The sequence below is a fragment of the Eublepharis macularius genome, chromosome 5 (assembly GCF_028583425.1).
Source record: "Eublepharis macularius isolate TG4126 chromosome 5, MPM_Emac_v1.0, whole genome shotgun sequence".
Lineage (NCBI taxonomy): Eukaryota > Metazoa > Chordata > Lepidosauria > Squamata > Eublepharidae > Eublepharis > Eublepharis macularius.
This window is the reverse complement of record NC_072794.1, coordinates 111,002,650-111,017,179: the sequence shown is the minus strand read 5'-3', so window position 1 is coordinate 111,017,179 and position 14,530 is coordinate 111,002,650. Positions and strand designations below refer to the sequence as shown.

The 14,530-nt window shown below is 42.4% G+C and overlaps 1 protein-coding gene across 1 annotated transcript; it reads right to left on the bottom strand.

Moving 5' to 3' along the window:
- Positions 1-2,217: 2,217 nt before the first annotated feature.
- TAF8 (TATA-box binding protein associated factor 8) lies at positions 2,218-13,323 on the bottom strand. Its single transcript, XM_054981953.1, has 8 exons — positions 13,228-13,323; positions 11,356-11,512; positions 10,134-10,232; positions 9,051-9,113; positions 8,257-8,381; positions 7,782-7,929; positions 7,256-7,389; positions 2,218-6,257 (listed from the first exon to the last, which is right to left on the bottom strand). Exons 1-8 carry the CDS (start codon positions 13,294-13,296, stop codon positions 6,114-6,116), a joined length of 939 nt encoding a protein of 312 aa, XP_054837928.1. The 5' UTR covers positions 13,297-13,323; the 3' UTR covers positions 2,218-6,113.
- Between the last annotated feature and the right edge of the window lie 1,207 nt (positions 13,324-14,530).

Sequence of the window (14,530 nt, the reverse complement as noted above, 5' to 3'; positions counted from 1 at the left end):
TCCCCATAGAGAATAATGGGGAGTGTAGGATGGGGGCACCTTCTTTGGGGGGGGCATAACATGGCCCCCCAAAGTCCAATCTTTCTGAAACTTGTGGGGCAGTTAGAGGAGAGTTAGGAGAAGGTCCTCACCAAGTTTGGTTTGATTCTGAAAGAAAATGCCCCCCCAGGCTCTCAGAAAGCCAGGAGCAAGTTCCCCATTGAAAATAACAGCCAAATCTTTCCGAAACAAACCCGAATTGTTCAGATTCGGGTATCCCAAATCGGTTTACTGATTTGGGTAAACCCAAATCAGGAATACTGGATCAGGCTGGCCCTGCACACCCCTATACCCCACCCCACACACTGTTCTTATTCCTAAAAATGGGGGGGAGGAGTACAGGGAACCATCATTTTAGCACATCCATTTGAACCAGTGTTTAGTACAAACCAAAGGTTAAGATTTTTTTTTTGTAACTGCAAGTGTCCGTTCTTTTTTGCTGCAATAGGGTTGGTGGCAGCAATTGTCCCCAGCTTCAAAGACCACTGTATTTGTATAAAAACTACTCACTGGGAAAGCCAGCTCTCTCTGCCCTCTGCTCCCAAACAATATACCTGCAAGCAAAACCACCTTCCCAGGGAAGCCAACTAAATGGTTACATAAAAGCAGGAGGAGAATTTAACCAATCTGCTGGTATTCCCTATCTTGCTTAGTCAAGGCCCCTAGGGCTCAAAAGAATTAATCTTCCCATAGAAAAGTAAACAGTTCTGAGAAATCTGGGAACCCTCCCATGGAAAAGAATGCTGTAAGTGCCAGCTTGTCACTCTGGGATCAATCCTTCTGCCACAATGAATCCTTCTGCCAATGAATAAAAGGGGTGCACTTGCTCATACTAGGACACCCTCCTGCTACGTATTTTCCAGCAACATTATCTGCCCTTGTCTCTTCTTTCATTTCATTCTTCCAACACAACTTAGAATTTGTTTTAATTATTTGTATTGAAAAATGTCATAGCAAATTATTGTTTTTTGTATGTTTGTTTGGTTTATCCTAAGGTTTAGGAAACCATAATTATAAAAAAGGACTTAATATATTATTAAGAATAAAATTCCAGTCTAACAAACCATACTTTGTTCCTGCACACATTTTCCATCCAGTCACTTGCATCTACTTCCAGGTAATGTATTCAGAATCAGAAAATAAAAAAAATCAAAACCAATCCGGTTTCCATGAAATCATCCTCGAACAGAAAGAACTTCTTCAGCATTGCAATTAGAGTTTTGCGCTCCAGGGCTGACACTGATCCAAGGCTAAAATCTTTATTTACAAAAGTGACACCCCACCTTGCTGCTCAAATAAGGTCACCAAGGCCCTTTCATTCTAGAACAAAAGTCAGATGGAATGATGCTTTGCAAAGGATAATTCAGGCAAGCTCCCACTCTGCCATAGAAGCTCAGCCTGTCATTGAGTGATTCCGCACACGTTGGATAATGCACTTCCAATCTTCTTTATAGATCATTTGGAACAGATTTTTTCATGTGCGGAACAAAAAATCCACCTCAAACGACTAAATGCATTGAAAGTGCATTATCCAACATGTGCGGAATCAGCCCCACTCTCTCAGTCTATCCTTTCCTACATGGCCGTTTTGAGGATAAAATGGAGGGGAGAAGCATGTGTGCTGTTTTGAGCTCCTCAGATGGAGGGCAGGATAAGAATGTGATAAATTTACATGAAACTTCCATGAGGCTAGTTTGAAAAAGGGAAGTGATAACCAACAATCAATACATTCCTATGGGAGACTAGATGAGATACTGAACAAGCTATACTTGGATCCCAAAAAGAATATTGTCAAGTAGCAGCTATGGGATGCACCGACCCAGACGGGTGTCACAGGGGTCAACTCTTTATGTTCCCCTCCCCAATGATCATTTCCAACTTTAAAAATCCTCTGGAGTAGATGCGTGTTTCTACCAAGGGGGCATTCAGGCAACTTGTCAGTATTCCCAACCCAAATGGAAAACAACAGGGGGAAAGGCCTGTTTGAGGTCAAGAAAACACCATGGAGGGGGAAGAGAGAATACTCTTTCCCCCACACTATGGTCCTGATCCCATAGCACTTCTTTACCAATAAAAACTGTGCTGGAGAGCCGATCACGGATTTTCCAGTGTTTCATCTGGTTGGACTTTGTCAATTTACAAAACAAACAAAAAAGGCTTCAACCTGTCTTATGCAGGCACAATTTTATTAGGAATTGAAAAAATAAACTATTTTCACTCTATTTTGTTGTACCGAGCTATCCTTTTTAAAAATGTTTTATTAGGCTAACCAATGAGCAAAAATGTGTGTGTGTGTGTGTGTGTGTGTGTGTGTGTATACACACATAATTGTCTGTATTCACATTTTTCTATACAAGTACATTTGCATGATTAACAATGGCATGTTTAGACTCTTTTGGCCAAAGAAAATGGTTTACAGTTGGTCTTTCAAGTTTTCCCTGAATAGAAAAATTCTATCTATGAGAAGATTTTTATGGTAATGAAAAGCATTCCAGCTGCAGATGATCCACAAGAAGGACTAATATTAGCAGTTTCAAGAATAATGTGAACAAAGGCTGGCTCACCGGGTTGTCTGAATCCCACTGAGCCCTCTCAAACTAGGCACAAGTGGAACGAAACTGAGACATCAATCCAATCATCCTGCTTCTTTCACAAGAAGAATATTATGGACTAGGATTGTAGCAAAAAACCAAAACTCGCTTAAAGTCATGAGAAGCTTGAGAAGAGACGCTGCTAACAGGAAAGAAGTCAGTATCTAAGTAAAAGCCAATGAGCAGCCTCAGCTGGAGCAACTCTGCACATCCAAGATGTTCTAATGTGTCTTGTGATGCAGTACGATGAACTAGAGGAGCAGAAAACTACCTAGGGGATCCACAGAACAACAGTCTACAGGACTGTGTTTTCAAGAAAGGCATTTTTCAGAAGTTGTGAGCAAGAGATAGATGTAGAGCTATGCAGAGCATCTGCTGAAATCAGTACTTGCATCATGAAGGCTCAACAGTCAAACCACAAGAGGACACAAAGAGAACAGCATGCTTTGATTGAACAAGCAGGTGAATGGATTGCAAAGGATTCACTGCAATGATAGTAAAGCCACAGAACCATCCTGTTTTCATGGCCCTACCTGCAAAGACTAATCCCTTCCTCTTAGTACTGCTGTGGCTAAACTGGATTAATACTGAACAGGAACTAACACTTAGCAAACAACAAAGCCAAACAATCTCCCCAGGCAGGTCTTTCCTATGATGCAAGGACAGAGCAATGTTATGACAGCTCCTTTCACTCACTAAGATCTAAATACACTTTGGATCTCTCCTATACAAGAGCCACTGCCTTAAACCCACTGGAGTGCTCTTGCATAGCAGTTTCTTGGCAATGCTCCAGTGCAATGGCTACCACTGAGCTGTGCCTGGTACTAGAGGGGGGAAAGAATCAATGCACTGCCAGCTGAAAGGGTCAAAGGATCCTAAGTCTGTAATTTGATGCTAGGTCAATCAGTCTGTTGATCAGAAGGAATATTTTTTTAAAAACGTGAGGTGAGAGAAGCTAGATGCTGAAATTCTAACTTCAAGTCAAATTCTACTTTAAATGTAACTGTGAAGTCCACACAACTCAGCCAAGGGTATTTTGGATTTTTGATAAGTTTCAGATATGTAGGCTGAAAACAAAAGAAGAGCTGCCAGGGAGGGGGAGGCTTTACCATTTTTTCTCCTAAAACTTGCTTCTAAATGGCTCTTCTCCTTTCCTTCTACCGGGGAAATAGTAATTAGCACCATAGGAGGGGTATTTTCAGCAGAAAAAACACTGAACAGAATGAGGCTTGCCTTCCCACATTGTTCTTCTGCTTCAAGCTGAAGCTTTTATGGCTACATTTAGTAAAAATGTAAGCTTTAAGGGGGGAACCACCCTTGTTTATAACTACAGTACACTGCAGTTACTCCTAGAGGTTGATGGTCTGGGGGAAGGGAGGAAGGGAAAGAAAGGGTTAGGATTTGTAACATATAGCAATAGGAAAACCTGAACCCACTATAAAGAACAGCAGTTTCACAGCAGATCTGCTAGCACAAATCAAAAGCTTTCCATACCATCTTCATTCAGTACAGACAATACTTCAAACTGCCCCCAAGCAGGACTACCTCTAAACCATGGTTTCAAATATTGGTTTTGGGAGAAAAACCAATGCATAAGCCCTACAATTTGTTCTTAAGTCCCTAAATTTGGCTTGGAGGATTAGAGCACAAAATCTGAAGCAGGATACTGTGCTATTTAAGGCAACACCTCTGCTCAGTTCCTTCCACTTTCAGTAGATCTACAGCAGATCACCAATCTACAAGGCAACCAGAAATTTTGGGAGGAAAAAATGCAAAATATTGTCCCTTTCTTCGCATAAACTACTTCTGAGGGTATAGTAATCTGTAGGTCATGAACATGGCAGTGCAATGAGTCTTAAGACTGACGATTTTCTGAGAAAGAAAAAAGCCTTTTACAGGAGGAAGCTGGGCCCAGCAGCCTCTGTTGACCAGGAGCGTTAACTTTCTACAAAAGCACCCCACTCCTCCTTACGAAACATTTCCAGACTAACAGTTTACAGCTAAAAAATGTTCTAGGGAATGCAATTTTGACTGCAAGTACAGAAACAACCTTGTTCAAAGTGATCCCATCAGTGCTTAGCATCAAAAAATCCTACCTCAGAAGCCACAGAACTGCCTGGGAGAAAGAAGTACAAGGGACAGATCTCAGTTTCTAACAGGAAACCGCAAGGTCATGTTAGAAATCAAGGTCTTTTCCCACAACTGTGAATATTAGTCAAATGTATGTCCTGGGGAATAAGCAAAAATACTGGTGGGCCATAAGGACATCTTTTATAGCTCAAAATCTCATAGTAGAGCTCAGACTTGTTTTCATCTACAGTTTCTGTGCTGTGCTGATGCCAGATCCACAGAATTCAGAAACGTTAGGAAACAGTTGCTGCAGGGTTACTCTTCAGACTGCTGGACTAGCGGAATTTTTTTTAAAAACCCTTTCCAGTTAAGGCGCAGCCACAGCCATTAGGACACAGGAAGGAAATGCCTCCTGCCGCTCTGCGCTTCTTTCTACTGTTGATGCCACTACACCCCTCCTGCCTACCAGAAAAATCTCTCTCTTTAAAAGACGACAAAACAAGTAACAGAGAGGCTTGAAAATTCACCTAGTTGGGTTTTTTCTTTCCTTCCTTCATATTACAAACAAGAACTGAACCTTTGCAAGAGGCAAGTATAAATACTGCAAAATAACATGCTGTAGAGCTAAATAGAGTTGAAATCTCTGAGCCATAAAGTGCAGACACCAGATTCAAAAATTCACAAGGAATTCTCAGCCACAATCAATCTATGGAAATAACTGCATTTTAAGAAATGGATATCTTGAAGAATTTGATCTCAAGTACAGTAGTTGGCAGATCTGGTGGAAAGACTTCCTTTTAATCAAACTATTGCTACGTTTCCCCTTTCAGCTCACCCAGAAGCTCAGATTAGAGAAAGGAAGAGACCATCGCCGCAGCTCTAACCATATCCAGTCCTTGAGAAAGATCAGAATGATACAGCCTTTAGCCAGCTCACTAGGCCATCTCTCACCCAAACCCATCATCTTTAGCACAGCGGCACCGCCTGAACCCCAGCGAAAGCAACAGAAACAAAAGACAGACAGCTTGAAAAGAAGGATGAGTCTCCTATGGTTGCTCAAGGCCTGGTGAAATGGAGGAAGCATTCTGCAGATCTTCCTGCAATCCTCAACAAGAAGGTTCATCTGAAGGATGAAGAGATGCTACACTTTCCACACGCTGCAGCATGCTGTGTTGACTACATGCCAGGATTTCAATGTACGTGGCCTTCAGTGCTTTTAGGTCAGGGGTTTAGTCTTCAGATGAAGTTATAACAAATTACCAAGGAAAGTTCCTACAGAAGAGACCACCTTGTTGTCTGTCTCTCAACCAGCAATACTTTTCTGCCTTTCCTGTGCCATATCTCAACAGCACAGGGACCACGAAGGGCCCATGGCAGTCTCTCAATTAGTCCACCTCATCCATTTGCCCCAGTTCACTTCTTCCTGCGGATTTTGGGTTTCTTCACAGGACGGAGGTAGGGATTGTCTATCATGTTCTCCTCTCCATTTCGGCTGCCTGTCATAGATGTGTTGTGCTGTAGTACTGATGCATTCTCCTTCTCAGCTCCTGAGTCATCCTAATAGGTAAGATAAGATACAAACAATGTCACCTTCAAAGCTGAAGAATGCTCAAACACAAGACGTTAAACAGAAGATGCTCAGGGCATTCAAGGCGATAATTAACATTTGGGCATCTCAGGGAGTGGAGTGCCCCCTGCTGGGTATCAGGAAATGCTTCATAGACTAAAACTGAAAGCAAAGTAGCACTGCCCTGAGTTTTTGATGCAAATATTATCATAAAAGAAAAACTGGAGGGGACGAGTATTTGTGGAGGGAAATTCTGTTCTCCACTCTTTTGCATATGTTCCATGATTGTTTAATACCTACTGTTTCCCTGATTTAAAGCTTTTTTTTACTGTAAAGATTGTCTTCAATGTGATGCTAGTGAATTAGAGATCCCATACTGATTGTGATATAATAACAGCACACTTTCACTAATCATAGTCATAGTTGGCTACATGACAATATTACTGGACAAAACCCTCCCTTTGCCTTCACAATGAAGGAGGAAATGGATCTCTGTTACCTAGGCAACTAGGCCTACACTTCCAGTATTTTCACACTATACATTTTATTGCCTGCCAAACCTTTGTTTGCTCCAATCCTGCTGCTTGGTTACACCAGACTAGTTAGGGGATAATGTGGATGAGGATGCATTCTGCCCTAACTGGAAGCTATGGGCAACTGAAACAAAGAAAGGGAGTGTTGGCCCAGTTGTCTTGTCAACAGGGATATATTTCCTTTTCATCCCCAACACCTGCCCTGCCTTACAAACAGTTTACACCATTTTATGAAGAGATGCAAAAAAAAAATCACCAAAAAGGGCGTTCACATCTTATGGCAGGAAGCGCCACTGTCCACTAGCAGCCAGAAAACCAACCTTATTCTGTAGCATTATGTGAATGAAGTGAATTTTAAAGTATATTCTAGTTGCAACATTTCTTTTTAACATCAGGGATCAAGAAATAATGGCCCAGTGAATTGAATTCAGTCTCTAAAGCTCTGCCATGCTCACGTGAATGGGGAGATTCTCTGTGTCCGTCTGATCATCTTGTTCAGATGAATCCGTCTCCTCCATCTGCTGCATTTCCAATTCAGAGGGAAGCAGAGCTGTCAAGTACGGTATTGCAAAAGGCCTGGCAGCTATCACTGGAGACAGGGAAGAGAGATTGCGTAGTGTTGGATATAGAGATTGAGTCAAAACTCTTGCTTTGTAACAGAGCATCTTAGGCATTAAGCTAGCATGGCGCTAAATGCACCTAATTCATTAAAATAATTAGGCCAATCCATGTCTTACCTTACCCTATCACTAAATGTTAAACTTCTGAAGCTAGAAGTAAAAAGACAGGAGGTAATTCACTAATGTTCACTTTAACATCATCCATTGTCTTTGTTATTGCAGTGGTTGAATGCCAGGTTGATGGACCACTGGAACTTAACATAAAGCTGATTTTTCAAAATACATCAATGGCAGACAAAGATCTAACCGTACAGCATCCTGCTTAGAAACATCTGTTTTATTACCATTTAGAATCTCTTACAAGGGAAGGTGCTGACATCATCCTTGAAAAGACTCTGTGTCTCTCCTGTCTTTGCCATGAAGCGGGTCAAAGCTCTTTCAACATCCCGTCTCTGGGAGGCAGCCTTTTCTCGTAGGATCTGATAATCCAGGACAGGCTCCCGGTAGGTCTGAAAGAGAGAGTGAGAGTGAAAGGCAATTATGACAATGCACAGTACTGACTTTGTAATTATCAGGCTCACTGAGGAATCACCTAGTAAAACCTTGCTAGGGATGATTGACATCTATTGGACTGGTAGCCAAAACCTATCATTCAATCCACCACAGAAAAATCAAGAAACATCTCAGTGAGCTGCTAATACCATGATTACTGCCAAAGGTTGAATATACCTTAAGCAACTCAGTACACAACCTTGTATTAAAAGTTCTGTTTGGGAGCCAACTTCTACTACAGGTGGCAACATGTGATCACTTTTTTGGAAGGCAGGCCAACTTACCGGTGTCTTGATGTAAGTGTGAGGATCTGGAAATTCTGGGAAATGGCCTGGTATATGGGATGGGTGAGGCTTGTTTTGTCCAGCTGTCAGGGCTTTGGGGGTCACAGGCTGATTAGTTACAGGTGCTACAATTGGAAACAGAAATTTAATCATAGAAGCCTCTGTCACATTGCTATCAGCTCAGAGCAACACTGAGGCAATCTGCTGGGACAAACCAATGGCACAGGTGCAGTGAATACAACTGAGGTGGAATAGATAATAGACCTATTTAGGCAACAACAGAGTAAAGATAGCAAACAAAATGGTGCAAAAAAGACTATGCAAGAATTTAATAGGACCAATCTTGCAACATCAAAGAGACTTCACATATTACACAGACTGCCACTCAAAACAGGATCCCATGTTTTCTCTTTATTGGGAAGTTCCTTTTTGGTGCAGTTCTGGATCCCACATACCATAAAGTTCCATCCTCAAAGGCATCACCTATTCTTCTGCTTGTTTCACTTGTTTTGTATTTATGGAGAGTTCTTAATGCAGAGGAGCTTTCCACCTGCATTCTCAAGTAGTGTAACCCATTCAACCTCCTAAGTATCCTACCATTTTATTCTGCTGCATATGTAGAAATTATTCCATGCTTGGAACCAAAATCTTTAAACAGACATGCCCCATTACTCCACCCATTTATTTGCAATGAAGTCCCACTGATTTCAACACTCTCGCAAGCATGCATGTTTAGAACTCCAGCCTTAGATTCTCAAAGCAAGAAATAAAGACCACATTAAACAAAAACTCACGTGCAGTGATCACCATCCGTTGGGACCGTTTGGCATAAGCAGGGAGAGTTTCCACATTAAATCCTAAAACAAAGGTGGGAAAAAAGCGTTCTAGCAGGCAACTCCAAATTCAAAATTATGATTTATCCACCTCTGAAGTCCTGGCTCACTGGCTACACTACAAAACTGGAAAATTCGCCAATATTTGTTCTCCCTGAATCCCTAGGAATCCAGGTAGAGATTCAGACAAAACAGCAGAGATGCCCATGTTTCCCAAGTCACGTGCCCAAGGTCCCAACTGAGCAGAACTGAGTTACTTATCATATCTAAAGCAAAGAGGAGCAGGTGTGAGTAGACTGAACTTTCCTCTGGAAGACACAAATGCAGGAAGTACTTGGGGAAAAGGAGCCCATAGGGCAGTAAGATCACTCTACCCTTCCCTCGGCTTCCACCTCCCCCCTCAACCCCACATGGTTCGACCAACCAACGGATTGTATCCAACAGTCAGTCAATGGAAGGAGCTAATGCTTGAAGATATTTGGTGCTTTCCGCTCATCCAGCAACCCTTTCTGACACTGGGAAAGTTTATTCCTGGGGTCCCACCCACCCCCACAAACTAATAGCCACACAAGTTAGGAGGCTGCAGCAGGGAGGGGGAAGGGGACGACATCACCTTTCCAGTCTCTTCCAACTGGCAGAACTCTGCTGATAGAGGAAAAAGGAGGGGGTGATTTCCTACCCTTCTCCCTCATCACTGCAGCCCACTCACCTGCATGGTTATTACACAATACAGGTCCCATGAACCTGACCCTGGAAATCAACTTTCTCAGGATGAGAAACAGCTGCTGGAGGAGTAGAAAGCAGAAAAGCTACACTGTCTTCCTGCAAACAAATAATTGGCCCCAACAAAATAGATCAAGCACCACTAACAGTGAAGTTGAAGAGAGATGAAAATAAGTGGGAACTGACTGCACATCCCTGTAGGAGAAGCCACATCCATTCAATTACCACAGTTACTAAATCACTTCCCACCTTCGTGCCCCTGCAAAACCAATTACATGTAATACAGCCACATAAGCATAATGCACCTACCCAGGCACTCACCCATTTCAACCAAGGTGACAACAATATCTGAAAGGGTTGGCTGAGTCCTTGCTGTATGTTCACAGAAAGATTTGGCACTCCTCCCAATTTCTGAAATATCTGGAAAAGAAATGTGCTGGGATTTGAAATCTACAGTCATTATTGCAATGTTATTACTAATGAAAACAAATCTCACTCCTGCAAGAAAAGTCAAGGTATCAGATGACTACTTGACACCACTGAACAAACTGGAATGTGAACAGAAGCATGCTTTCCCCAACTTGGATATGTGTTTGAAAGTACAACATAGCCATCAACAATTAGGTCATCATACAACATCTTATGTTTCTAAGTAATCCACAATGTATGTCAAGAGCACAGCAGTTGTCCTCCTTTACTAAAAGAGAATCCTAATTCATTGACAAAAGGGCTCTAAGAGTCAAAATGTTGGTCCTTGAAAAATGACTGGGAAATGTCAGCTGGTACAGAATGCAGCATCCCACTTACTATCCAGGTGTGGCCATACTACATTTATTCTGATCTCCCTTCATTGGTTGCCAATCCAAATCAAAGTGCTGGTATTTACTTTTAGAGCCATTCATGACCCAGGGACTCTCTCTCTGCCCTACAAGACCATTGGCTGTCCCTAATCTAGCCAGGAAATGTTCTGCTGCAGCCTGGATCCAGTTTTTTTCAATCTCCATCTCTTCTCTAGAATGATCTACCAGAGGAGGTGAGGCAGATGTCCATCTTGCTGGCCTTTAGGAAAGGCCAGATTATTCAGGAGAGCATTTCATATGGGCTGGATGGCTCTTTGGTGTAATTTTATGATTATCTGCTTGCTTATTTATTTTTTCATGGATGTCTTTAGAAATGATTTTAATTATTATTTTGATAGCCACATTGGTATCCAGCTCTGCTGGGGAAAAAGCAAGTTTATAAACGTTTAAAATGAATAAAAGAGGTTATTGGCAGAGAAAATGAGTGGTGCAGGCTTCCCATGATGTGATGCAGCAGCAGTGTCCTGCTGCCAACCCTTGTCAGCAACAGTATGCGGGACTTTGCACACAGTAGGCAGGGCAGCAGAACAGGCTTCTGGACTGCTCCAGTGACACAGCAGTCCAGTTATTCCTGACAAATTGTTTCCTTTCAATGAGATCTTAAAGCAGTGAATGTGTCTGATACTGAAAATTGATGGCTTTTTATTATTTTAATCCAGGAATGCACATTTGGAAATACTCACAACTCTGGATCATCTCCGTCATGGTTTCCACAGCAGCCTTCTCAGCACTCTCAAACCCAGCCTCTGTCAGCAGTGAACTGACCACCACCTGGAGTGTCCTTCTTCGAGCCAGATAGTAATTATCTGCGGGTGTTGTCGAGTGTTTGCTACCTGACCGCTGTTGGGACAGAACCCAAGCAACGAACAGAAATAACAGACCGGGGGTCCATAAATAAAGAGCTTGCAGAAGTTACCAAGATATGTGTAAATACTACTAAACACAATTCTAGATGTCTAAGAGTTCAGCACCTATACAAATAACCATATTCTGGCAATTCATACTTTCAGTTCTCATCGTGACTGTTTTATCATGGGCACCAGGTTACTGGTGAAGATGGTTGAGCTACACAAAAAACGTTCTTCTCATTCCTACCATCAGTTCCCCATCCAGGAAACATCACTGTGTTTCTTTAACCTGCCAAATATAGAACTATACACTAGAGCCTGCAAAAAATTGTGAGATTTGAAAATTCCCACAAATATCCCTCTCTCCAGGGTTATGTAAGCGCTCAGACTTGAGTAGGCTTTTTAAAGCTCTCCGATTATTTCAATATTCCATACCTCTTGAAGCATATTAAATCTGAACCAGGCTGATTTCCTAGAAGCTTTTTGGGGAGAGGTCATCTCCAAAGTTTCCATATTTTTCTGCATCCATGACCCTAACAGAACAAATTTTCTTTACCGTTATAACGAGTAATGCTAGGATAGCAGCATCAGGGAGTGGGTCTGCAGTTACCATTGCCAACAGAGAAAGCAGACACACACATACCCCAGTACAGAGCTGTTTCCTCAACTGGAGCAACACAGCATTATAGCGCTTTTTGTTGTGAATCTCCTTTCACCTTCTGTGAAGAGAGTTTCAGGTAGGTAGCCATGCTGGTCTACAGTAGAACAGTAGGATTTGAGCCCAGGGACACCTTAGAGACTGCCAAGATTTTCAGTCTCTAAGTTGCAACCAGAAGGGAAGGCAGCACGGAATAGCCTGAGCTCATCAGATTTTGGAAGCTAAGCAGGGTCTGTACTTGGATAGTCAACTACCAAGGAAGTCTCTGCAGAGGAAGGCACTGGCACCTTTGCTTGTCACTTGCTTTGACAGCCCCCTCCTGGGGTTGCCTTAAATCAATTGTGACTTGACCACACATAAACACACACACACATATAAAAGTGGCCACTACCCTGACCTGGTCAGCCCAGGCAACCCCGATTTTGTCTGGTCAGAAGCTAAGCAGGGTCAGCCTTGATTAGTAATCGGATGGAAGACCTCCAAAGACGACCAGGGCTGCAGAGGCTGGCAATGGAAAACCACCTTTGTTAGCTTCTTGCCTTGAAAACCGCAGCAGGAGCTGCCATAAGTCCGCTAGGACTTGATAGCACTTTCCACCCAGATGCCAGAACTTGAGAAAAAAGTCCACTCCCCATTCTTGAATGTGGTGGGGGGAGGGGGACAGGCACACACTGAACATGCTTTAAGATGAGGTGAGTTTAAGAAGTTAAAGGAACTGCATGATCTGTACGTTTATTTTTTCAAAAAAACATGGGCGGGGGTTGAAGGAGGAGGGCTGTCTTCACGTTCGCGTTATCGTCATTTCATTTTCCCCACGAAGGACCCTCAGAGCTTTCTCCTTATCAACGGGACTGCCATAAACTGAACCGAATCCCTTCGGTTCAGAAGGAACCCAGAGGAACAGAATCCTGCAAATCGCACCCCATTTCCAATTTCTCGCTTCTCCGAAGCTTCGTCATAGTTGTTGCAGGCAGATACCGGATCACATGACTGCACAGGCCTACGAGCCGGTCGCTCCATAAAGAATCACTCTCATGTAGCCTCCTTACCGTGCCTGAGCTAGTAGAGCCGCCGGTTCCAGTGTCTGCCATCTTAGCGCCATGAGAGAACGCGAGCATGCGTTGCTTGCTAGAGCATTGTGGAGCTTGTAGTTCCCTGAGAAACAAGGAAAGAACTAAGACTCGCAACGATCGATAGCAGAATGTGAGCATGCGCCGCTATTCAGAGCATTGTGGGGCTTGTAGTCTTCTAAAGTGCCAGTCAGCTGGGGGTCGTAGGTTAGGTATGTTGACTAATCATCCGGGACAGCCGTGAAGAGTTGCTGTCCCTAAGCAGAAGGGGAGAGTAAGCAGATTCCTTTCAACAGTAAGCTCGGTATTTCTCAGAAGGTGAAACAAAACTCATTTATGGGGGCGTGGTCATATTTAAACATTATTTATTGCACAAAGGACTGGCTACTTAGATGCTCATCTTATACTTAGATGCTCATCTTGTATCACACGTCCCTGAGGAAGCCAGACGTGGATTGTGGATTTTTTACTTTTATATAAATAACATAATCAAATACATGTAGAGTAAATACTTTTTTGAGTTATAGTCAAAAATAAAGTTTATCTGATTTGCCAACTATTTTATATTTGTAAAAAAGCGCAAGAGACCAGCAGCACCTATAAGACTAACAAAATTTGTGGTAGGGTATGAGCTTCTCAATTCTTCAGCTGTGACTCACAAAAGCTTATACCCTACCACAAATTTTGTTAGTCTTATAGGTGGTACTGGACTCTTGCGCTTTTCTACTGCTACAGACAAACACTGCTACCCATCTTGTTTTATATTTATGTTGTTGTTGTTGTTGTTCGTCCCCCTTTCTCATTGAGACTCAAGGTGGATTACACCGTGTGAGTCAATACAGTCAATTTCAAGGACATTTTAATAAACAATGTAATAGGGTATATAAATACAAATTTGCAAAGATTTAAAACCAGCAGAAATCCAATACCAAGCTAAGGAAATGCTGAAACAGCATATGTAATTCTGAGACTGACATGTTAAACAATATAGAAGCTACCCAGTAGGATCATATGTATAGCAACAGACAGTACATAGTAGTAAAGTCTATAGTATCTATCTCTTTACTGATACATCTCTCTGAAATCATTTCCTTACAATACAGCCCATCTGAGTAAAATTAAGTTTTGCATCGCTTGTGGAAAGATAGGAGAGTGGAAGCTTTCCTGATCTCTTAAGGTAGGCTGTAGTATAAGGTAGAGACAACCATAGAGAATGCACATGAATTCATGCTCCTCCTCATTTTTGATAACTGAGGGTTAGCGTTCTGCACTAAGTGGAGTC

Excerpts from the sequence above, each read along its gene's own strand:
- TAF8 (XM_054981953.1), bottom strand. The coding sequence starts at position 13,296 with ATGCTCGCGTTCTCTCATGGCGCTAAGATGGCAGACACTGGAACCGGC. Across the intron at positions 7,930-8,256 it reads ACACTTACATCAAGACACCG|ACCTACCGGGAGCCTGTCCT; the intron begins GTAAGTTGGCCT and ends TCTCTCTTTCAG. Across the intron at positions 7,390-7,781 it reads TGATGTCAGCACCTTCCCTT|TGATAGCTGCCAGGCCTTTT; the intron begins GTAAGAGATTCT and ends CCCTGTCTCCAG.